The sequence below is a fragment of the Lepisosteus platostomus genome, chromosome 15 (genome assembly GCF_059453375.1).
Source record: "Lepisosteus platostomus isolate fLepPlt1 chromosome 15, fLepPlt1.hap1, whole genome shotgun sequence".
Taxonomy (NCBI): Eukaryota; Metazoa; Chordata; class Actinopteri; order Semionotiformes; family Lepisosteidae; genus Lepisosteus; species Lepisosteus platostomus.
The window spans coordinates 13,326,909-13,350,301 of record NC_142625.1 but is presented as its reverse complement, the minus strand read 5'-3'; the positions used below and the strand labels follow the sequence as shown (position 1 = coordinate 13,350,301).

Below are 23,393 nucleotides of genomic sequence, written 5' to 3'. Positions count from 1 at the left end.
ACAGTATGTCAGAATTTTGAGATTTCTGAAAGTACTGAAATATACACTTAATCCTGTACATTTTTTTTGCATTAGCGCTGGGTCGTCAGCCTGCTCAGAGCCCTGGGTGTACTGACTGCACCGTGCTGTTTGTTTTCACTGCAGGATCAGTTCCGTGGGGCCTGGCAAGGAGGCGAAGGTGAAAGTCTACTTCACCCCAACGCACTGGGGCATGAGGAAGCTGATGGTGGATTTCAACAGCAACAAGCTGCACGATGTCAAGGGCTACAGGAATGTCATCATCGGCAAGTAGAACTTCAGCTCTGGAGAAACCATCCCAGGCTGTCTGACGGAACAGTCCTGTGACAGATTCGAGCACCGTGAACATCTCTACAAATGTATCTAAACTCTATTACTGTCTTTTTTTTCCCTCCTGGAGTTGTGCTATATAGTACTTTTCTTACCACAGTTTTTAATATCTTGTAATGAAAATTTTTATATTTGAACTTGATCCAAAAGCTGAGAATTGACATTTTTCTGGTCCATTTAAAAAGACTCTTCACTTAAAATTTGCAAAGAAGCTTCCTTCCTGCTGAGAAGTGATGGGTTTATCAGATGAATGACAAAAGGAAAGTATTAAGGAACAGCCCCTGAGGCCGTGGTCTTTCAGTGTAAAATGAAAGTTTCACTAGTGAGACAGCTGCAGTTTCAACTCCTGTCTAGGTAGAAATGACTATATTTTAGAAATGCATGCATACAAGTGCCAAACTCTCCACACATATGGCGGCAAGGAAATAAAATCAGATTCAGAATGATGCATATCTCTATGTTGTGCAGTTCTAGAACTGTGCTTTCCCAAGATGAAATAAGACCACCAGGACACTCTGAGGCAGGACTGGGATTTGAAATCGTCCCTTAACCGAAAGCAATGAATGTGTAAATTAAGCATTACGCTTGCATACATGGGTGTTCCTCCTTAACTGCGTGCAATACATGCTTAATACTGATCAGCCATTCAGTATAACTGCTATAAATCAGACCAAAAATAAAACAGGTAGCACCTAAGAGCAGTTAACTCTCAATCAAAGTGCAAATTAGGTATTGTATATAATTATTCACAAATGTTATTAATTTCATAAGTTAATTACATAATTCAAACAATGATACTCAATCTCACAGAGCATTCAGACTTTTTAAAATCCCTTCCTGTCTTTGTGTCCCAGTAATCAGTCCTCCAGCACAAGTGTTCCTCATCGTCGTAGTTCTGAAGCTGTTTTGTGAAAGTATGCCTGTCAAATACATTCTCTTCTCACTGAGACCCAGAGTCATTTTTAGGAAGACTTAATTTAGTGAGAATTTCCTTCTTTTCTTTTCCCTCAAAGGGAAACAAATACCAAATATGTTTTTGTAACAAAGGTTGAAGCAGTACAGCCATCCAGCAATAGCTTATAAAATATTTTGTATGACAGCTTCTCTGTGAAAGTTTTCTATACTTTAAAAATGTGAATGACAACAGAGTATTAAGAATATTATGCATGAAAAATGTGCCTTAATCTGTTTGTATTGCATTTTATTTTAACATTCACCCTCTGGTCTAAAGTATTAGTAGTCCACCCAGACCACTGTCAAAAATCAAGTATCTCCCACTGCTGCTCCAGGCCACAGATGGCTGGATTTGTGGTGGGGAGAAGATATTTTCTGTCCGATCTGAAAATTGTTCACTTCTGCATGGCTCAGATTGAGACCTACTGTCAACTGTAGCTGAGACACCACAAATATTGATACATGACTGGCCAACCATCTCTTGGGTTGTTCTGGCTCATGATGTCCTCAGCTCACTGTGTAGCACACCAATATTCACTGCTCATAATTTCATGTGAAATTCGGTTGTTCACTTCATTGGTCTTTTTTACCAGATCTTATCCCATTGAAACATGGTGGACTGCTGTCCTCCAGGACAAAGGCCCAGGAATGTGCTGCTGGCATAGGAGTAACCCTGTGGCTGGCCAGACTCTTGGGGTCCTGATGGTCCTTAACCAATGCCCTGTTGAGTGTGAAAAGTGATAGACAGCTGAACAGTTTGCATCCACAGAGACAGGCTGCTATGAGACCCATCATCATGAGCAGAAATGACTGATGACTTATAAATCCAATTTTGGTTGGGGGATAAATTAAAATGTGTTGGGACAGTGGTGCAGTGGAAAACATTGCTGCCTTGCACTGCTGGAGTCCTAGGTTCAGTTCCTGGGGTACTATCTGCATGGAGTTAGAAAAGGGATGGATATATAAAAATGTATGTGTACTACATTTTAAAACAAGAAACCAGTTCAAGAAATCTATTGATCATTGGCAGCATCATATTGCTTCACAGGAATAAACACAAATAAGCTTTTACAGAAGGGATGCAAATAAACTTGACCCAAAAGGTGTGCATGTTTCAATCGGCACCGTGTCCAATTGTGCAAGAAACCATGGTGACTGTAAGCTGCATTACAGACAAAAGCTTCAATAAAAAATGTAAAAGCATGTTTACGTGATCTGATTATTTGTTTCTCCTGTTTGCTGAAGGCCTGGGATATGTATCCGAGTGGTTTTTAACATTTTGTGGAACTCACAGTTGCAGATACAGTGTTGTGAGCAGCTGTTGTGGATAACCATGAGATTCAGACATGCACAACCAACTCATCCTGACATATTCCCAGGAAACCCCCTTAATAACTAATCAGTGCTTGTGTACTAAATAATCACTTATTGTACCAGTTGTGGAAACTTGGCAGAGCTGGACAAATATTTTTCTAAATGGGAGAATTGCCCGTTGAGAGATCAACCGGAAAATATGTTGGAGTATTGAAGATTTAAATGATAAACAAAGAAAAATGAAGCACCAGCTAACAACAAATTGCGATGAATATTAATACCAAAGGAAAATGGGTGATGGATGACTGTATACGTTACCATACTTTTGGCACATTCTTAACCCCAATGAAGTCAACTGTTCCGAGCACTTGACTGTAATCAGTCAGCCAGGAGGAATTCATAGTTCACAGAGCTGGACTGATTGGGATGACAGGCTAGGAATGCTTTAAGTCAACAGTCTGGAGTGTGACTTTTACAAACCTATAGTCTGGGCCACTGGTCAGCATTACTCCTATTGGCCTCTCTCATTTGCTTATTTTCAAGATGTCACCTGAAGCTTTTAGTTGTTAAAAAAGTAGGACAATCTACAGTAGCAAAGTAGATCATACCTGATAACTGAGGAGCCAGAAACCTGCCCTTGAAAAGCATGGAACATTGTCCAAAAATAAGAGATGTTCACACAGCACTTCCAAAAATTGTACATTAAAGGGGCAGATGGAGGAGGCTCCCAGTGACATCACCATCAGCAATGGCTGCTTAACAGTTGTGTTCTGGGAATAGGGATGAAGAGGGAAGTCCCCCAGCTAAGCAGGAGAAAGACATGAGTCCCCCAGTTTGCCTTGGAAAAAATCTGCTCTAAACTGAGAGACTTGGCCCAAACCCTGTGGATCCGTGCTGACCGAGATCCACTATGATCAGGTTTTTGAGATATAAGGCCACCTAGATAAGAAGTAATCCTGAAAAAGCACGGGTGAAAAAAACACATTATGAAAATAAAAGGATATTTTAGGATATGATCGTGGCCATGTGCCCAGTGTAACGCGAACATCTGGAGAATGAAGGAATAAACACTCAAAAAAGTCCAAGTAATCCACCCAGAACACTCTTATGCTAAAAAAATAGCATAAACATTTAAAACACCCTTTCCAGCCAAGCTGGGGATGTTTTCTGACTCAGGAGTCTTGACTCACAGAGGCTTCAGTGCCTGAGCGCAGGTTCGGCTGCAGGAGAGGATGAGAAAGGACACCTGGCAGGAGGGGACAGGGGAGGGAAGCACAGTGCACAGAACCTGACTGACCATGGAACAGTACCAGACTGCAGGCTTCAGCAGCCCAGTAGGACTTAACTGACACAGCACCACTGGATCAGAATAACTCATATCTGCAGTAACCTGCAGTAAAAGCCTCGTCAGGCTCAGTAGGGAGTCCCTTTTTTCCATTTGCTTAAATATTCCTGTTTACTTTATATATTTTTAGTGAGCAATGTTGGTGTTATATATTTCTGCTTTATAGCTTCACTTTAGATTTGATTAATGTAATATTGCAGAATAAATCAGACTTAGATCAAAAGGACTATTTAGAAAAGGCCCTCTTTATTTAGAGAAGACAACTTTTTTGTCTGTTCATTCCCTATTTGCCCTTCTGCTTGGAAAAGTTGGACAGCTCCCCACATTTGAAGCCTGAAATTATACAGTAATTTACAATATTGTTCACTGTTTTCTTTAAAATACAAAGAGTACTTTGTTTTGAGAGATGAGGAGTTAGTGACTTTAGGATAAAAAGGTTATACAAGAATGGCTTTACAAGACGTTAAAGTGATTTCTTTTAATGTAAATGGTCTACACAACCCATTGAAAAGAAGTAAAACTTAAACAAAACCTAAACAAGATATTTCTGCAGGAGAGTCGTCTTTCCACACTGAGCTTGTCAAATTAAAAGACGACTATGGGTTTTAATAAAGTATTCTATTCCTCCCATAAACTGGGTCATAAAAGAGCTGCAGCCATACCAATTCTGACTGCTGTGAATTTTGAATATTTATCAGAGATTAAAGACATGGGTGATGGATTTGTTTTGAAGGAAAATAGAAAATTGTTTCATCGCTTTATTTAGTGTTCATGCACAACCGGGAAGTGATAGATTTTTTTTTTCAAAAAATATTTGAATAGCCACATAAACAATGGGAATAGTAATATCAGGAAAGGATCATAAGCCCAAATTGAAATCATACAATAATCATAATAAGAAGCCTAAACTGCTGATTATATATAAAATAGATCTATTGCAGACCGGATATAGATGTACTGTATATAGTATATAGTATATAGATGTATCCTGCAGAAAGGGACATTTCTCTGCCCCTAAAAACTCATATGGTAGACTTGATTATGAACAGAAAAGACAGAACCAAGGTTAAGGAACGTACTGTATAAATGGAACAATTGATCTATCTGACCGTGCACCCATTACTTTAATTACTTTAATGCTCGATTTAAACTAGAGCAAACAGAACAATCTGTGGGAGATGAGCTGCGTTGTTTTGAATGATAGCCATATCAAGGAGAGAACTAATCAGGAGTTTGAACAATTTGTACAAAACAATGATACAGAAGGGGATTACCCAATAATACTATAGGGTATAGCAAAAACAGTGCTTTCTCTATTGGTACATACTGTATAAGTAAAAAGTAATACAAGCCAAATCTGATTTACTGTCAATATATGTATAACAGGAACACAAAAAACACTTACCCAGATGATATGCAAGAAATTATTATTTAGAGCAGAAATAATTTGCAAACTGTTGAAGTAGAAACAAAATAAGTTTATCAAATAAAATTACTATGAAGTTGGAACCAAATCAATGAAAACATTAGCAAGAACTCGACGTACACAAAAGCCAAACCCCCGATCCATAAAATTATTGGGCCAGTTCCAAACAAATTGCATCACAATCTAGAGGAATGCAAGCAACCTTTGTGGAATACCTAAAAAATGTGTACTCCTGAACTGAAATTGTATTCTAATATCTCCAATGAAATTACTAGAATCGTTAGAGCTTTCTGATCTAAGTGCTGAACAAAACATTAATTAATTGATTAATTAATTAACTAACTGCAGGAATAAATAGTGAGGAAATGTATAAAACTATCTCTAACCTTACATCTAACAAATCACTAGGGACTGATGGCTTTCCATGTGAATTGATAAGGATGTACAGTATAAAGAACAATTAGGTCCTTAACTTCTGTCCATGTGTAATTGGATAAAGGAAGGAGGAGATCTGGACCCCACATAGAGAGAAGCTATTTCTATTATACCAAAGGAAGGGAGGGACCAGACTAGATGTAGGTCTTTTCGTCCAGTTTCTTAATGTGGATTATAAAATTTGTGATGCAATTATGGCCAAAAGAGAGAATTCTACTTCTACTGTAACTGATTAATCTACACCAAACAGATTTCATCAAAACAGACAAACAGGAGATAATATTAGATGTACATTACATATTGAGAAAAGCTTTTGATCAGATAAGTTGGGAAATTCTATATCAAAAACTTGAAAGAGATGGATTTCATAATAAATTTCTAAATGCAATTGAAATAATTTATTCAAATCCTGCCACACAAATTAAGATCAATGGTTATCTTTCAACAATTTTTATTAAGGTATCTTTTATAAAGAGGTAAAAGACAGCAATGTACTCTACCTCATCTGTTGTGTTCTGTATATATACTGTATGACCTATAGTGGAACAGAATAGACAAAATCCAAATCGTAAGACAATAGAAATCAATGTACCAGAATATAATATTGCCTAATATTCCAATGATCCTCTTATAATTAGATCAACCTACTGAATATCCTATTATATGGTAAAATATCTGGTTATACAAATAAACATCTTAGTACACAATTAACTGTAGAGAAGACAGACTTTTTTACTTATAATTACAATCCAACAGATACTGTAAATTAAAAGGGAAATTTAAGGTAAATTGGAAATAAGCCTCATGCTTAATATTTAAGTGTACACTTACACAAGACCTCTCACAATTGTTCACAATCCCTTAATCTGCAAAATAAAAGATTATTTTCCAGTTGGAATTTGGTCCCTGTCTCAATAAGATCTAGAGTACAGGCCATTAAATTCAGTGTGCCACCAAGACTGTGGTATTTTTTCAGTGATTTCTACCGAATGTTTTAATGAGTGGAACAAAATAATCTCAGATCTGATTTGGAATGGAAAGAAGCTAAGAATTCGATATAAGATGCTAAGGAGAAGGGTGGTCTAACCCTACCTTGTCTAGAGATGTATTATGACTCATACTCTTAGCTCAAATCTGTGTTTATTGCTGTGATCATAATTACAGTATAATGCCAAATGGAAGGAGATAGAATCCTTGGTCACAGGCAAATCCTGGGAGATTAATTATTGGCAAAAAGTATATATGAGACAGCCAACTCTGGATTGTTACACCAATTAAGATATGGTTTAAGGTTAGAAAAGCTAAAATTGTAATTTAGAGAATGTGCAGCAGATTTCCTCCCAACTCAAGACATGGACAGCCTCCGGGATTTCATCTGAAAACATTTGAAGAAATTTCCCACCTATATAATAGGGAAAAAATACATATGGGTGTTATAAATCTTTAACTTTATACTGAAGGTTTATATGAAACAAAATATGGAACAGAATAACAAAATGCTTAAAATCTTTATAGCTGCTTCTCAACGCCGTAATAAGAAGAAAATAATTTCTAGTGGTGAGGACATAAAAAAAGATTCAACAGAATATATTAAAATACAATGGGAAAAAGTAAATGAGAATATGATATCTGCTGATCAGTGGATGAACTTACAGCAAGCAATTTTCAACAAAGTGCTACTAGTTCATAAAGATGGAATATGTATAGGAACATGGATTTTTAATCAGCCCCAAAACACAAATTAAACAGAAGGGAACCACTTCACGGTGTTGGAGGTTATTTGGAGAGCCAGTAGCACACATATTCTGATCTTCTCCACAGATACAGCAGTATTGGCAAGTTTTACAAATGGCCCTTAACGAGACAGTAAACTTAAATATAACTTTTGAATTTTCAGTTATTTGGGAAACTGATGTAATATTTATGTGTATACCTTTCTATATCTTGATTTGCAGTAATTATGTTTCTGTATTTAACCCCCCTATGTCTGCTGGCACAAAGTAAATGCTTCTAAAACATGCAAATTTAAACTAAAAAAAATGATGGTGAGTAATGGTAAACACAGGGCGGAGCGGTGGCTCTGTGGCTAAGGATCTGCGCCTGTAACTGGAAGGTTGCTGGTTCAAATCCTGCGGCCGGCAGAGGTATCCTACTCTGTTGGGCCCCTGAGCAAGGCCCTTAACCCTAACTGCTCTAGGGGTGCTGTACAATGGCCAACCCTGCACTCTGACCCCAAGCTTCTCTCCCTGTCTGTATGTTTGTGTCTCAATGGGGAAAAGCTGGGGTATGCAAAAAGATGAATTTCTAATGCAAGAAATTGTATAGGGCTAATAAAGAAACATTACATTATTAACATTACAATGCAAATCAGCCCAAGTGAGTCAATTAGCTTTGAAACAACATGATAAAGAAGTCCAGTTTAATATTTCTAAATCTGCAGGAATTAGAGAATAATGTCATGCCAGAAGAAATGTGCTCATATTTTTTTTCTGTGGCTTTCAATCTAGGCTAAAGCTTTTTTGCTGTCCAAGGCTATGGTGCCAAGTTCACTGTATAATAGGCCACAACATTTGGCCATAGCAAATAGGTTTGGCTGGGAAAGTGTATATTAGTCCTGGTCCAGTCCTCAGTAGCAGTTTCAAGTAAACTGCAATTTGCTGCATGTTCAGCCACGTGGTTTGAGGCCGGCGACTGGAGATGAACCACAGAGGAAACCACAGGAGCAAATGCAGTTGTGCATCCTGTGCAGTGCCAAGAGCGTGTAGTCAAAGTGGGAAAAAAAGCCTTCACAGTTCCAGCACAACAGCACTGTACCTGGCTCCAGCCATTGCAGTAACAGCATTTGGAAACAGTCCTAAGTCTCTAATGTATAAATCCTAATTTTGTTTACTACTATTGGATGCACAGGAAAGAACCCACGACTTCTGTCAGCTGCTACCTTTATGTTCTTACACCCAAAATTTGATTAATTCTCATTTCCTTCTGATCCTAGTAGGGCCCCACAGTGCAAAGATGGGTGTATTGTGTACATTATCTTTTACAGTAACAAATTGTGTAAAGGAAGCACAACACTTTAAAGAAAACGAAACTTACAAATCTGATGCTTTTGAAATACATTATGTCCTCAGAGGCAGGTCATTTCAGAGCCCCATTTCCACTGAATTTCCAAACACTGAAAGAGGACTCTGTCAAGGTGCAGATGTGAAACAGAAACAACACTGGTCTGACACCTGCAGTAAGGCACCAGGCCAGAGTTATGCCCTGAGGCTGCCAGGTTTCAAAGCACAGCAGGCAGTAGGATCCACTATCAACATTCCACAAACAGAATCTCAAGGGTTTAAAACATTCCATACATCTAAAACATCATACTAAATACACAATGCACCTTCTTTTTATTTTAGATTATAGAATTCATTTCCCAATTTATTAAATGCATTAAGAATTAAGCTTTTAAATATTGTCAGAAATGTTTTGGCTTTAATCGTAACTAAAATGTTGAAAGTTATTGGTATTCAAGCAGCAATGGCACAAATTGTGATACAAATTTTAAAAGAAAAACAGTTAAAAACTATTGCTTCCTTAACAAATGTTTTTCAACACAATTGAAAATAACAATAATTTCACTGACTGGATATTTATGTATATACTGTATAATGTCCTCCTTTAAAAAGATAGTTTTAAGAGAAATTTAATCTTAAAATTCGATTTTTTTCATTAATACCCAAAACATTAAAACATTGAAATAACAGACATCAGAGATCTCTTCAATGTATCAATAAAAGCTGATTTTTTACATTTAATCATCATTTTATTGATTAGCTATCAGTTGATAATGTTAGTGAGATATGTTTCTTCTTATCTTTGCCGAGGCAAAATAAAGTCTTATCCAATAGTCCCTTTTAGTTCTCAGAAGTGTTTTTTTAAATTTGAATCACCAGTCATGTTTTTCTATCTGAGATAGCAGGTACAAACCCTGTCACCACACATGGGAATAAAAGGTAAGTGTGGGCAGACTTCTCTTTCAAGTCCTTTAAAGGGTAACTGTAGTCCCCATTTCTCAGACTGGTTATTACATCTCAGTAACCAAATAAAATAATTGATGGTATCGCAAAATTTAACTAATTCCAAATTAAACACAAAATCGTGAACATGGATGTCGTGTTCTCGAGAGTTTGCATTAAAAACAGAAGCTGCCCTTCCTGCTCACTAGTTCCTGTAATAAATAATGTAATAATAATAATAATAATAATAATTGCTTACACTTATATAGCGCTTTTCTGGACACTCCACTCAAAGCGCTTTACAGGTAATGGGGACTCCCCTCCACCACCACCAATGTGCAGCATCCACCTGGATGATGCGACGGCAGCCATAGTGCGCCAGAACGCTCACCACACATCAGATATCAGTGGGGAGGAGAACAGAGTAATGTAGCCAATTCATAGTAATGTGATGTATGATTGAATAGGCAGGCATTTCACCACAGAAATGTTCCAATGTGAGTTAACAAGTAAGTACAGTAGTTGTCAAAACCATCTTGAAGTCGAGAGCAATAAAGTATTTCTATTGGATTAAAAGAGATGACAAGTCTGCTTGTTTACAGTGTAATAGGGCTGCAACATGTCACCGGACGTTTTGTTGCCTCATTCTAAATAACCGACAGCAATATGGCACTGGAATTTTACTTTTACTGTGGATTAAAATGCCCTTATCAACATTGATTCTTTCTTACTCTGAAAGATAAAAATTGAGTTGCAGTTTTCCTTTAACATGTCACAGCCCCTTACAGCAGGTTTTCAGCTCCTATTATAAGAGAGGTGTATCCCTTGACAGCACCTCAGACCTGCAAGCACCTGGGAGTCCACAGGGGGCGCTGTGTGAGGGCAGATAGAGACCTGGGACACTAATCCTACTATACCCTCAGCAGTATTCAGCCAATTATGCACCCTTGCATGGGGAATCCCAGACATAATTCTCTAATTATACCCATTCTCAAACACGTGACTCTGGAGCTTAAACTGAGATGGAGAGAGCACCTGGATCAAGTGATACAGGGTTGCAACGTTATAAATTACAAACATGCCAATTTGGAGATGCAACACACTTCCTCTTCCTGAAAGTGCTTCCTGTATCATAAGGCATGATACCTTTTGTGCTAACCAAACCAGTCTAATTGTACACCCATTTAGTGATGTGGCTTCTTAACAAATAAGAATTGCTTACACATACAGTACATAGTGCTTTTCTGGACACTCCACTCCACTCAAAGCCAGAGTAAGCTCACCATAAATCAGCTCTCAGTGGGATGGAGAAAAGAGTGATGAAGACAGTTCATACAGGAAGATTATTAGGAGGCCATGATTGGTAAAGGCTAAAGGGACTGGCCAGAACACCCTACTGTTTTCAAGAAAAGCCCAAGGATTTTCGATGACCATGGAGAGTCAGGACCTCTTGGCCATTAAAAATCCTAAGTTTTACATCTCATCTGAAGGACGGCGACCCAAGAAGTGTCCCATCTGGGTACAGGAAGGATCACATCTGTTTAGCTACAGTGAGCTGCCAGTTGTGAGTAATATACAGTAGCTGCTGTCAAGGAGGAAAGCAATCTATAAAAACAAAGTACCAATCTGTGTGCATAACTAGATGGACTGTGATAATGAGCTTTTTTGTTTTTTATTCAGTAATGTTTGCTTGATTATATGGTAACATCACATTCATATCTATAATAATTCTGATATTTTCAGGAAGACTGAGCTTCATCTCTAAATCAATGTTTATGTTAATTAATAATTTAAAATTGCCCTCTAAAATATCCACAGACTAAATCAAATTCTTAGTACTGTACAGTAGCTACGTCAGTATGCGTAGGCTGCAAAGGAACAGTTAAAGGTTTATTCCATGCTGAAATGTAAAGAAATTAGACACAATATTTCAGCTGTAGAACCTTCTTCAGGCATGAGCAAGAGAGAGCCATCAGCACATAGTAAAGCATGGAAGAATAAAAGAAAAAGTAGTTCAGAAGGGGCTGGGAGCAGGGGAGAAAGAGTATCGACACTCAAGGAGGACATGAGGACAGGTGAAGACAAAAAGTTGTCATTAAAGGTGAAGTTGTCATAAAGGGTGTTAGGGAAGCACCAAAGGAATGAGGTTGTGAGTCTGAGATTGTATGCAGGGTATACAATCCATATATATATAAATGTATATATGTATAATTATTATAGTTGTAGATGTATATAAACTCTTTTTCTGGATGTTGAGGAATTTTGTAGTACTAATCACATCTATTTTAGAGCATTTTTTATCCCCTTGCCTAAAATTTAAATTTACTGTTTATTCAGACAATGTATTTTATGTTCCAGCTCAATTTGACTTCATATGCCAATTTGCTGATTTTTCACTGACATAAACACATATATATCCAGAATGGGTCTACTGAGGCTATCAGCAGAACTACAATATTAACAACAGCTGCCGCAGAGTCATGTACAGCAAACACTAAAGGTCATTTTTGGTAAAGGACAAGACACAAAGAGGACCATTAATTCATTCAGGAAGGCACATAGTGAGACAATAGCATACCATGTACTAAAATCCAACTTTTTTACCTTTACCTTAAGCAGCGGACCACGTAGGCTCTGTTAATAAATATTATTTTGAACGCATTCCCTGAATAGGGATTTAGAACATCTGGGATTCTTAATCCTCAAGTGTCAGCCTATGTTTGAGAATTAATGACAGTGGATTTTTAAATTAACCACAGAGAACGCTGACTCCTACATGCCGAAGATGGATAAATAGGGTTTTTCAGACACTCCAATGTCAGCATTCCCCCATAAGGAATTCAGCAATGTACTGTATGTCGAACCAGAAAGAGGCTGCTTCTAAAATGGATGAAAGGTCTTCAACTAGTAATAGTTCCCGTTCAGGAAACCAAATATTCCCAGACATGGAACCTGTGAAGTCAAAAGAGTCAAGAAATGTTTTTTTTTTGTAACCAATAAATCACAAAAGTAAATTCTCAGGACATTTGGTCTATCTTTGGCTTTTTTGCAAGTACATGCTAAAGTGTGCCGTTACTGTCTACTTTGAACAAACTGCAGTATATCCAAAATTCAGCAGCCAGAATCCTGACCAGGTCTAGTGCAGATGATCACATTACTCCTATTCTGGAGTCCTTGCACTGGCTACCGGTCCAATTTCGTGTAAACTTTAAAATCCTCATGCTCACCTATAAGGCTCTGCATGGCTTGGCACCTCAGTACCTCTCTGAACTATTATCGCCCTACTCCCCACCTCGCAACCTTCGCTCTTCTAACTCTGGTTCCCTTACTGTCCCCCAAGCCCATCTACATTGTATGGGTGACAGGGCCTTCTCCTGTTGTGCCCCCAAGCTCTGGAACTCTCTCCCCAAGGATATCAGAGAGTCACCTTCTCTAAACTCCTTCAAATCCAGACTCAAAACCCTCTTCTTCAGAAAAGCCTTTACTTAACTGGTTCCATTCTTCACCCCTCTGCTTTTCTTAGTACCACCATCCATGGTCTCCTCTATATATTGTAATTGTATTGTATCTTGTGTATCCTTTTTATTTATTGTTGTTGTCATTTTGTAAAGTGCTTTTAGAAGCCACCTATATAAAATAAAGTTAATTATTATTATTATTATTATTATTATTATTATTATTATTATTATTATTGTGCAACACGTATTAATGCTTGAAGAAAAAGTTAATTCCATGCTGAAATGTTGAAAGAAGAGACACCAACACTTCAGCAGTTGAACTTTCTACATATGTCATTACGTTTCAGTGTGAAATTAAGCATAACTTGTTCCTTTGCAGCCAACACACGCTGATACAACTCCCCATGTATTGTAAAAATGGACAAAGTCAAAAATCAATTTTGCTTCGATGAGTCTGTAAAGGTTAAGCAACCAACATGATCAAAACACATCCCTGCCCTTAAACACATTCATACATATCCCTGCCCTTAAATCTACCACAAGCTTGTTGTAACTCCAGTTAAGTTTTCTTTTAGTAAACCATCCAGTGACAACACAGTACCAAAGAAGCATGCAGATCTGTCAGCCTTTAAGACATTTTCTTTAAATGCCAGAAAAACTCCCAGCTCCATCTAAACACATATTAAACTTGGATGAAAGCCTATTTTTTTCCCCTCCAAGATTAAATTCTGTTTGGTTTTAGCCAGATCTCTCAAATTGACTACACCACCAAAAATACATACCATTTAAGGGTCTAAAATCACAAGCTAACATTATAAAATCTTCATCATCTTTAAATAAATATTTAGAAACATAATATATTCTCTTGCTTTTTGGAAGTGAGAAATTGTAGTGGTTTGCATATACTGTCATTTATTCATTACAGACCACAAGGCAATTATAGTGATGGAACTGCAGTTCAGTTCTAATGCATTCTGGCTACTTTAATAGAAAATATCTGTGTTACTTATTCACAGATTCTGAACATGCCTTGTAGATTTATTTTAAAATATAAGTATTTAAAAGTATATTTTAAAACAATTAAAAATATTTAATATTAAAAAAATATATTAAATCTATATCAACTATCAAAAACTCTGTAAACCTTTTCTATGATAATCTCTAGAAAACCTAGTCATTTGCCATGACATTGTCCAGATGCCAAGCTGATCACTATCTCAACCACCAAACCGCATCAACAAGTAGGAACAAATAAGCCCAGGAGTCAGAAAGCCACATTCAAACTGAAATGTGATTAGATTGAATGTGTGACTGAGTGGGTGAAGATGAGAAGGACTGAGTGTCTCAAAGCACATGCATTGCAGTTCCACAGGAGAGGCCTGGTAACCACATGGTAAACAAATATTCCTATATAAACATATACAGATGTGTACTGCCTGCCATTACTGACAGTACTGTCATTTGTAAGTCTTTGAAATGTTTACTTCACCTGATGGCAATCAGAAAATTAATTGAAATAAGCAGTGGGATTTGCGCGTGATACTTATAATGGAGAAATCATAATTTTTCAGACAAGTGTTTTAATGACATAGCCACCCAATTTGTCATCACCAATTATTCTGGAGGTTCAGTTTGCTGGTAACTTCTTATACACTGGCTTGGGAGAGAAGCAGAAACACAGACATGGAGGAAATCATTTGGGTGGGGAACACTCCAGAGCAGAGCTTGTTATAGGGGGGTCTCTCATTCTCCCTCTGAAAGGCAGAAAAAGACCTCCTTTACCTCCTTCCCTTCTAGGGTGGCACTGTGGTCCTCTGATAGCACAGCAGGATTCCCGCTTAGGTTTAATTCTTCATGGGGATTGGAAAGCAAAATCCCAAAATAACTCTTTAAAGACATGCATCCTCCTGCAATTCCATTCATTACTTCACACTTAGCTCACTGATGCTGACAGGAGAGTTACCACAGACTGGACAACTGGTGTTTTCCTCATTGCTGTTTCCTAGTCAGCAAGCAGGGCTCTGTCTGACAAACCCAAACCTACTCTTCATTCCTGAGCCACCTTCTCAACGCTGCCCCAATGGAGCCCTTCATTTTCAAAGGATCCAGTCATCTCAGGCTCCATCTGGGAGCTCTCTCCATGACTGTGCTGTCCAGAAGCTTCCAGTAATTGACAGGGGACCAGATGAGGTTCGACAGCTCACTCCTGGCCAACCCGCGAGGGGACCCCCCTGACAGCGTGCACCTAGAATTGACCGGTTCCCGGAGCCCCCTGACTGGACAGCCAGAAATTCCCTGTCTGGCTTGGGAGGTCAGACTCCTCCACACAGAGAAGCCTGCTGGACCAAACACAGCTGTGAGTTTTGTGGTTTTCCCCTGCACAACTCTTTCCTGTGCTTCAGTCCACCGGTACGCCTGTCTGCATCCAGGACTATTCTAAGGGGCTGACCACCAGGTCCATGTGGTCTCCTTTCCCCAGGAGCCTGGCTGTGGGAATCCACTCTGAAGCCAGGAGAGTGGACACCCTGGTGACTAAAACTCCCTGACTCCGGTTGGCAGAAGTTGGCAAACAGTTTCTCTGCAGGCAGGCGATGCTTTATGCCAGCCTCTTTTCTCCACCCAAGGCATCCTGAGCTGGACCTGGACTGTCGCACAGAAGAAGAAGAACAAGAACAAGGAGACTAACGAGATGAACAAGAAGAACAAAAAGGGTGTGAAAAAGAAGAATGAGCAGAACAACAAGAATTACAAAGAATAAGAACATTAACAAGAATAGTCTATATATTATAAACAACTTTTACTTATATGTCTTTCTAAATGTTACGATCCCTGCCTCCCAGCAACGGAGGAGGCAGAAGTAGGCATAGCCCCTATCCATCAGTTCACCTATCAGTTTTCCCATTCACCACCACACCCCCGTCTCATCCTACTTAAACACCTGTCCTTCCCTACCTCGTTGCTCAGTATTGGTTTTCCCTTTCGAGCTTCCTGGTTGCATTACTTCTGCTCGGTGTTCGTGTTGGCTTTCGGTTTGCGGTTTTTCCCTTTGGACTTCGGCTTTTCGGATCTCGGCTTGGATTGGTTACTTTCGCTCTGTTTTGGATTACTGGCTACCCCTGGATTCTCGGATTGCTCTACGGACTACGACTTCGGATCTCGCTTCGGCTTCGGTACTCGTTCCCTTTCGGATTTCTGGCTTCCCCTGGACTCTCGGCTCGTTCCTACGATTACGGTTTGCTTTCGGATTACGACTTGGTTTTGTTCGCTCCTGCAAGTGGGTTCAGTCACTGGTTCGGTCCCTATTACCGAACCTATAACAGAATACTGAGCCATTTAACATGGACCCAGCGGAGCAAGAGGAGATTCGCTCGGCTTTGGATCAGCACGGACAAGCCTTACTCCAGCTCCAGGCTTCTGTCCAACAGATCTCTGCGCACCTGTTTGCAATGCCGCCCATCGGCAATCGAGGAAGCAACGCTGGAGCTGCCGCTTCGGCTCCGCCTCCGCCAGCTTCTACACCTGCCCCTCGACCTCTTCCACTAACTCCACCTGACAGGTTTGACGGCAACCCTACGAAATGTCGGGGCTTCTTAGCACAGTGTGCGCTGGTTCTCAGGCTTCACCCGGAGACTTTTTTTTCTCCTCAGGACAAGATCGCCTTCATAGTTTCACGGCTAACCGGCCGCGCTTTGGAATGGGCTATTGCTCTGTTTGATCGCGGGGCTCCTGAAATTCAGGATTATGATTTTCTTTTTAGAAAAATTTTAGGGGGTTTTTTGTCGTCCCATAGTTGGCCAAGACTCTGCCTTCCGCCTCTCCTCCATCCACCGAGGCCGTCGGTCTGTACATGATTATGCTATTGATTTTCAAGTAGCAGCAGCAGAGACTCACTGGGACGATGAGGTCCTTATTTTTTTTTTCCGTCAAGGACTCAGTGAAGAAATTAAGGACCATCTGGTAAATATGCCGCAATTGGGCAATACCTTGGAGGAAGTTATTTCACAGGTACTGCAATTAGAACTCAGAATTCGTCATAGGAGTGCTGAGAGATCTCGGTCCCCTATACTAGAGGCTCCTCGGCTATCACCTTTCAGATCTGCCGACTGAGAACAACCTTTGGAAATAGCCCGCACCCGGGTAACCCCTGAAGAACGTGAGAGGCGCCAAAGAGAGGGTCGCTGCCTGTACTGTGGGAAATTTGGACACTTTAAAGCGGCCTGCCCTGCTGCATACTCATACTTGAAGCGCCGCCCACCTTCTCAGAATCCTAAGGTGAGTGAGAATACTCAATTCCCTCACCTTTCCTCAGGATTTTTTATTTTTTCTACACTATTCTGGGGTAATGAAAGGAGACCTCTTCTTGCTTTTATAGACTCAGGGGCGGCGGGTTACTTTATAGACGCCGCCGTCGCTCGAGCTTGGAAACTACCCTTGACCCTGGTGTCTACCCCTCTTCGTGTCCAGTCTATTGATGGCTCCCCCGTATCTCCAGGACTTATTAGGTGGCAAACGGAAATTATAAGCCTGCAGATAGGCGCCACCCATGTGGAAGACATCTGGTTTTATCTCCTTGAGACCCCAACACATCCTCTGGTGCTAGGCTTTCCTTGGCTACTGCAGCATGACCCACACATTTCTTGGTCCTGTAAAGAGATAGTAGCTTGGGGACCCAGATGTGTTAGGAAATGCTGTCGCCTACCAGTGAAGATTGCACTCATGGCGACGTCCCCTTCAGGGGTTCCTACCATACCCCCTCAATACTCAGATCTACAGGAAGCCTTTAATGAGCAGGAGGCCTTGGCCCTCCCCCTCATCGACCTTACGATTGTGCCATTGACCTTTTGCCTGGTACTATCCCTCCCAAAGGTCGTATTTTTCCACTCTCCAATTCTGAGTCTGAGGCCCTGAAAGTCTATATACAAGATTCTCTGAAGGCTGGGCTTATACGTCCATCCACTTCACCAGCATGTGCCAGTTTTTTTTTTGTGGAGAAGAAGGATGGTGGGCTCCGTCCCTGCATCGACTATCGTGGCCTCAATGAGATCATCATCAAGAATTGGTACCCTTTGCCTCTAATTCCAGCAGCACTTGAGTCTGTGCATGGAGCCAAGATCTTTACAAAACTGGATTTACGAGGGGCCTATAACCTAATCCGCATTCTGGAGGGGGATGAATGGAAGACGGCATTTATGACAACCCATGGACATTACGAATATTTGGTCATGCCCTTTGGTTTGGTTAATGCTCCAGCAGTGTTTCAATCTTTTATTAATGACATCTTTCGTGATCTCCTACAAAGATTTGTCTTGGTTTATCTAGATGACATATTAATTTTTTCCGATTCCTTCCAGGATCATGTTCTCCATGTCAGAGAAGTACTCTCCCGGCTCATTAAGAATAAGCTATATGTCAAACTAGAGAAGTGTACCTTCCATGCTTCGAGGATTCACTTTTTAGGGTACGTCATCTCGCCGGAGGGGGTGGAAATGGATTCGAGTAAAGTCTCGGCGATTACTGATTGGCCCACTCCCAAGAATCTAAAACACATTCAACGATTTCTCGGCTTTGCTAACTTTTACAGGAAGTTTATTCGAAACTTCAGCTCGGTGGTCACCCCCATAACCTCTTTGACCCGTAAAGGACCTAAACAAGGCAAATGGACCCCTCAAGCCGAAGAAGCATTTCAGCGTCTGAAACACCTGTTCACTACAGCCCCCATCCTAAAACACCCTGATCCAACTTTGCCCTTTGTGGTCGAAGTGGATGCTTCTGGCCATGGTGTGGGTGCTGTTCTCTCCCAACGTCATGGAGAAAAACAGATTCTTCATCCCTGTGCCTTCTTCTCTAAGAAGCTATCACCTGCCCAAATGAACTACGACGTCGGTAACCGTGAGCTCTTGGCCATTAAGCTGGCATTGGAGGAATGGAGGCACTGGTTAGAGGGTGCTCATCACCCTTTTTTAATTTACACTGATCATAAAAACCTGGAGTATCTGCAGTCGGCCAAACGTCTTTGTCCTCGCCAGGCTAGGTGGTCCCTTTTTTTTTCCAGATTTAATTTCTTGATCACCTACACTCCAGGTTCCAAGAACATCAAGGCAGACGCCCTTTCACGGATCCACGACCCCCCTGAGGCCGAATTGATTCCAGAACCCATCATCCCGTCTGGAAAGTTCCTGGCAGTGGTAAGATGGGACATTGAGGTAATTGTCCGACGAGCCTTGGTGGGGCAGACGGTACCTCCTCAGTGCCCTCAGGACAAGTTATTTGTCTCTAATTCCGTCAGATCGGCAGTTTTACAATGGGGACACAACTCCCGCTTCGCCGGACACCCTGGATTCCACCGTACCTTGGATTTCATCTCCAGAGACTTCTGGTGGCCAACTATGGCCAAGGATGTCAAGGAATATGTCCAGGCCTGCTCTATCTGCTCCCAAATGAAGTCTTCCCGGATGAGGGCAGCGGGCCTTCTTCAACCCTTACCCATCCCGGACCGTCCTTGGACCCACCTCTCAGTAGATTTTATTACTGACCTTCCACCCAGCCATGGACACACGACTATTATGGTGGTGGTAGACCGTTTTTCCAAATCTGCCCATTTTATTCCCCTACCATCCTTACTGACAGCTCGAGAACTAGCAGAATTGTTTGTACAACATATCTTCCGACTGCATGGCATCCCTAAGGATATTGTTTCTGATAGGGGCCCTCAGTTTGTCTCCCGATTTTGGAGGGCCTTCTGTAAGTCACTGGGCGCCTCAGTCTCACTTACCTCAGCTTATCACCCTCAGGCCAACGGTCAGACTGAACGTATGAATCAGGAACTGCTGACCTATTTACGGACTTATATCTCCTCTACCCATGATAATTGGGTGTCCTTGCTCCCATGGGCAGAGTATGCACACAATTCTTTGTATACCACATCTACCGGCATGTCTCCCTTTAAGTGTGCTTTAGGTTATCAGCCTCCTCTTATCCCTGACTCCCATCCCAACACAGAGGTACCTTCGGTTCAGGACTACATCTCTAACCTGAAGACGTTCTGGAGGAAGGCCAAAGCCACCCTTCTTCGCACCTCGGCTCAGCGGAAAAAGGTGACTGATCGGCGCCGTCGTATCCCACCCAGACTTCGACGTGGTCAGTTTGTTTGGTTATCTACTCGTAACCTTCCTCTTAAGCAACCTTCTGGCAAGCTTGCTCCCAGGTACATTGGTCCTTTTCATGTCCTCGCCCAGATCACCCCTGTAACATACCGACTGGCCTTGCCTCCTACCCTTCGGATCCACCCTACTTTCCATGTTTCCCTCCTCAAACCCTTTCACAGATCCACCCTGTCTAAACCGCAAAAAAAAACCCCACCGCCTCGAGTAATTGATGGACTCCCTGCTTACACGGTCAATAAAATCCTGGATTCCCGATGGTCTCGTGGATCCCTACAATATCTCATCGATTGGGAAGGCTACGGTCCGGAGGAGCGCTCGTGGGTCTCGGAGAAGGATATTCTGGACCCCAACCTCATCCAAGACTTCCACTTTAACTTCCCGGATCGTCCCGTTAGGGCGTCAGGAGCCGCCCGTAGAGGGGGGGGTAATGTTACGATCCCTGCCTCCCGGCAACGGAGGAGGCAGAAGTAGGCGTAGCCCCTATCCATCAGTTCACCTATCAGTTTTCCCATTCACCACCACACCCCCGTCTCATCCTACTTAAACACCTGTCCTTCCCTACCTCGTTGCTCAGTATTGGTTTTCCCTTTCGAGCTTCCTGGTTGCGCTACTTCTACTCGGTGTTCGTCTTGGCTTTCGGTTTGCGTTTTTTCCCCTTGGACTTCGGCTTTTCGGATCTCGGCTTGGATTGGTTACTTTCGCTCTGTTTTGGATTACTGGCTACCCCTGGATTCTCGGATTGCTCTACGGACTACGACTTCGGATCTCGCTTCGGCTTCGGTACTCGTTCCCTTTCGGATTTCTGGCTTCCCCTGGACTCTCGGCTCGTTCCTACGATTACGGTTTGCTTTCGGATTACGACTTGGTTTTGTTCGCTCCTGCAAGTGGGTTCACTCACTGGTTCGGTCCCTATTACCGAACCTATAACACTAAACCCAAGGACACAGTACATACTGTAGATACAAAGGACAATAAAAAGAAAGGAAAGAAAAAACAAAGCAGGGCAATCAGACCTAGTAAAAGGTGACCTTTGACTTTGCATTTGATAAGAGTCAAAGACTTTGTCTCTCAAACAAAGGAAGGGCATTCCATAACAATGGAGCAGGGTAGAAAAAGCATAACCTACAGTCAGTGTTTTAATCCTGGGTACAACGAACAAAGGACCAGCCTCATCTGAGCGGAGCCTGAGGGAGGAGTGTAAACATGAAGGAGTTCAGAGATGTATGATGGAACCAGATTATTTAAAGCCTTAAAAGTCAGTGATGGGATCTTGTACTGAATTTGTGACTTTATAGACAGTCAATGTGGAGACTTAAGTGTATGAGTGATAGGCTGCCAAGGCCTGGTGTGAGTTAGAAGTGTAACTGCACTTTTGAATGCATTTCAACTTATTAAGAAGATAGAGTAAAGAGTTACAGAAATCAAGCCTTAAAGTTAGAAATGTATTAATCAGGCACTGAGGATCAGACATTGATAGGAATTGCCTAATGCAATAAAAAAGACAGGTAAGGACTGAGTGTGACTCCCAGATTTCTGACTGTGGCTAATGTGTGAATGGGGAGCCCAGCCACCATTTCTGTGAACCAGAGTTAACCAGTTAAGCAGAGCTTGATGTCATGCAAGCAAGAGCTAAGCGATGGAAGATAAATGGGTGATCAGAAAGAGATAAAGTTAAAACCTAAATCTGAGTAGCATCTGCATAACAATGAAACTGAAGACAATGTTTGCATATAATCTGACTGCGAGGAAGCATATAAATAATAAAAAGTCAAGGGCCCAAGACTGAACCCTGCAGACTGATTAAGCCATGGGGGGTTTATGAGGACCAAAGGAAACAAAATTCTGCCTGCCAGGCCAATAGTGCAGAACCAGGTACCAAACACAAATGTTTGCAAGTGATTGAGCAACACTGTGTGATTTCTGAATCAAAAGCTGCACTAAGATCAAGGAGTATAAGGACCCCAGACTGCGTCTGACCCCAGTCACACTCCAGTCAGACGTAGTAAGTGTTAGGAATCCCTGGTGGGAAGATACAAGGATCCTGTGCAGATGCAGGTGTGGGTAGTAGATGAGGCAGGCGAACAATCCAAAATGATAATTGAGTACGTGGTCCAAAGGCGTAAGGTAAATCACAATCCGGGGAGAACACAGGTGGGAAACAGTCTGAGGCGAGAGGCGAGGTCCAAAGTCGAAAAGGCAGAAGGGGAGTCCAAAATCCAGAATAAACGAGGTACGGGAAAAAACGCCAGGTAGAGCTCTCAAGGAGTAGACTCAACACCGAGCAGCGGGAAGCAGGTTAAGATGGTATAAATAGCACTGCATGCCGCACGGTAGAGCGTGTGCAGGTGGGTTAATTCGTGCGGCGGCGTTTGTTAATAATAACCCGCTGCTGGGGCTGATTAGATCGCTTAACTTCAATTCAACTTTATTGTCATTAAACTTACACAGGTGCATAGTATAATGAAAAGTGTTTCTCATTAGTCACTCAGGTGCAGTATATACTGTAAATAGGACAGAAGATAAGACACTAGACAGTAACACAATAGCAATAACAGTTACATGTAATAACATAACATAAATAACTTGTAAGAGTTGGTCTTTGCTGGCTGGCGGTCGTGGCAGTGAGTAAGTCATTCAAAACCCTGACAAGGGTCAGAGTGGTAATGAGAGTGAAAAACTGGGCTGGAATGGTTTAAACTAATCATTAGTTATTATGACCGAGTTGCTAATGTGTATCCACATATTCAAAAACATTAGCTAAGTATGGTAAATTAGAATTTGGTCTGTAAGTTATCATTACATAATAATAAATAATAATAAACTTTATTTTAATATAGTAACTTTAAAATGAATCTCTCAAAGTGCTTTACAGTAAGAAAAAAGTTAACCAAATGAACACAATTAAAAACAAGGGTTTAGAAAGCAGAAGATGATGCAAAGGGCATACAC

At 41.1% G+C, this 23,393-nt stretch overlaps 1 protein-coding gene across 1 annotated transcript in view; it reads left to right on the top strand.

Annotated features, from left to right (window-relative positions):
• tgm2b (transglutaminase 2b) overlaps positions 1-2,503 on the top strand; it is a 29,936-nt gene extending 27,433 nt beyond the window's left edge. Inside the window, exon 13 of the mRNA XM_088607857.1 lies at positions 145-2,503. Coding sequence (XP_088463983.1) covers positions 145-292 — 148 coding nt within the window. The 3' untranslated portion in view covers positions 293-2,503. The remainder of the gene's footprint in view (positions 1-144) is intronic.
• The last annotated feature ends 20,890 nt before the right edge of the window (positions 2,504-23,393 follow it).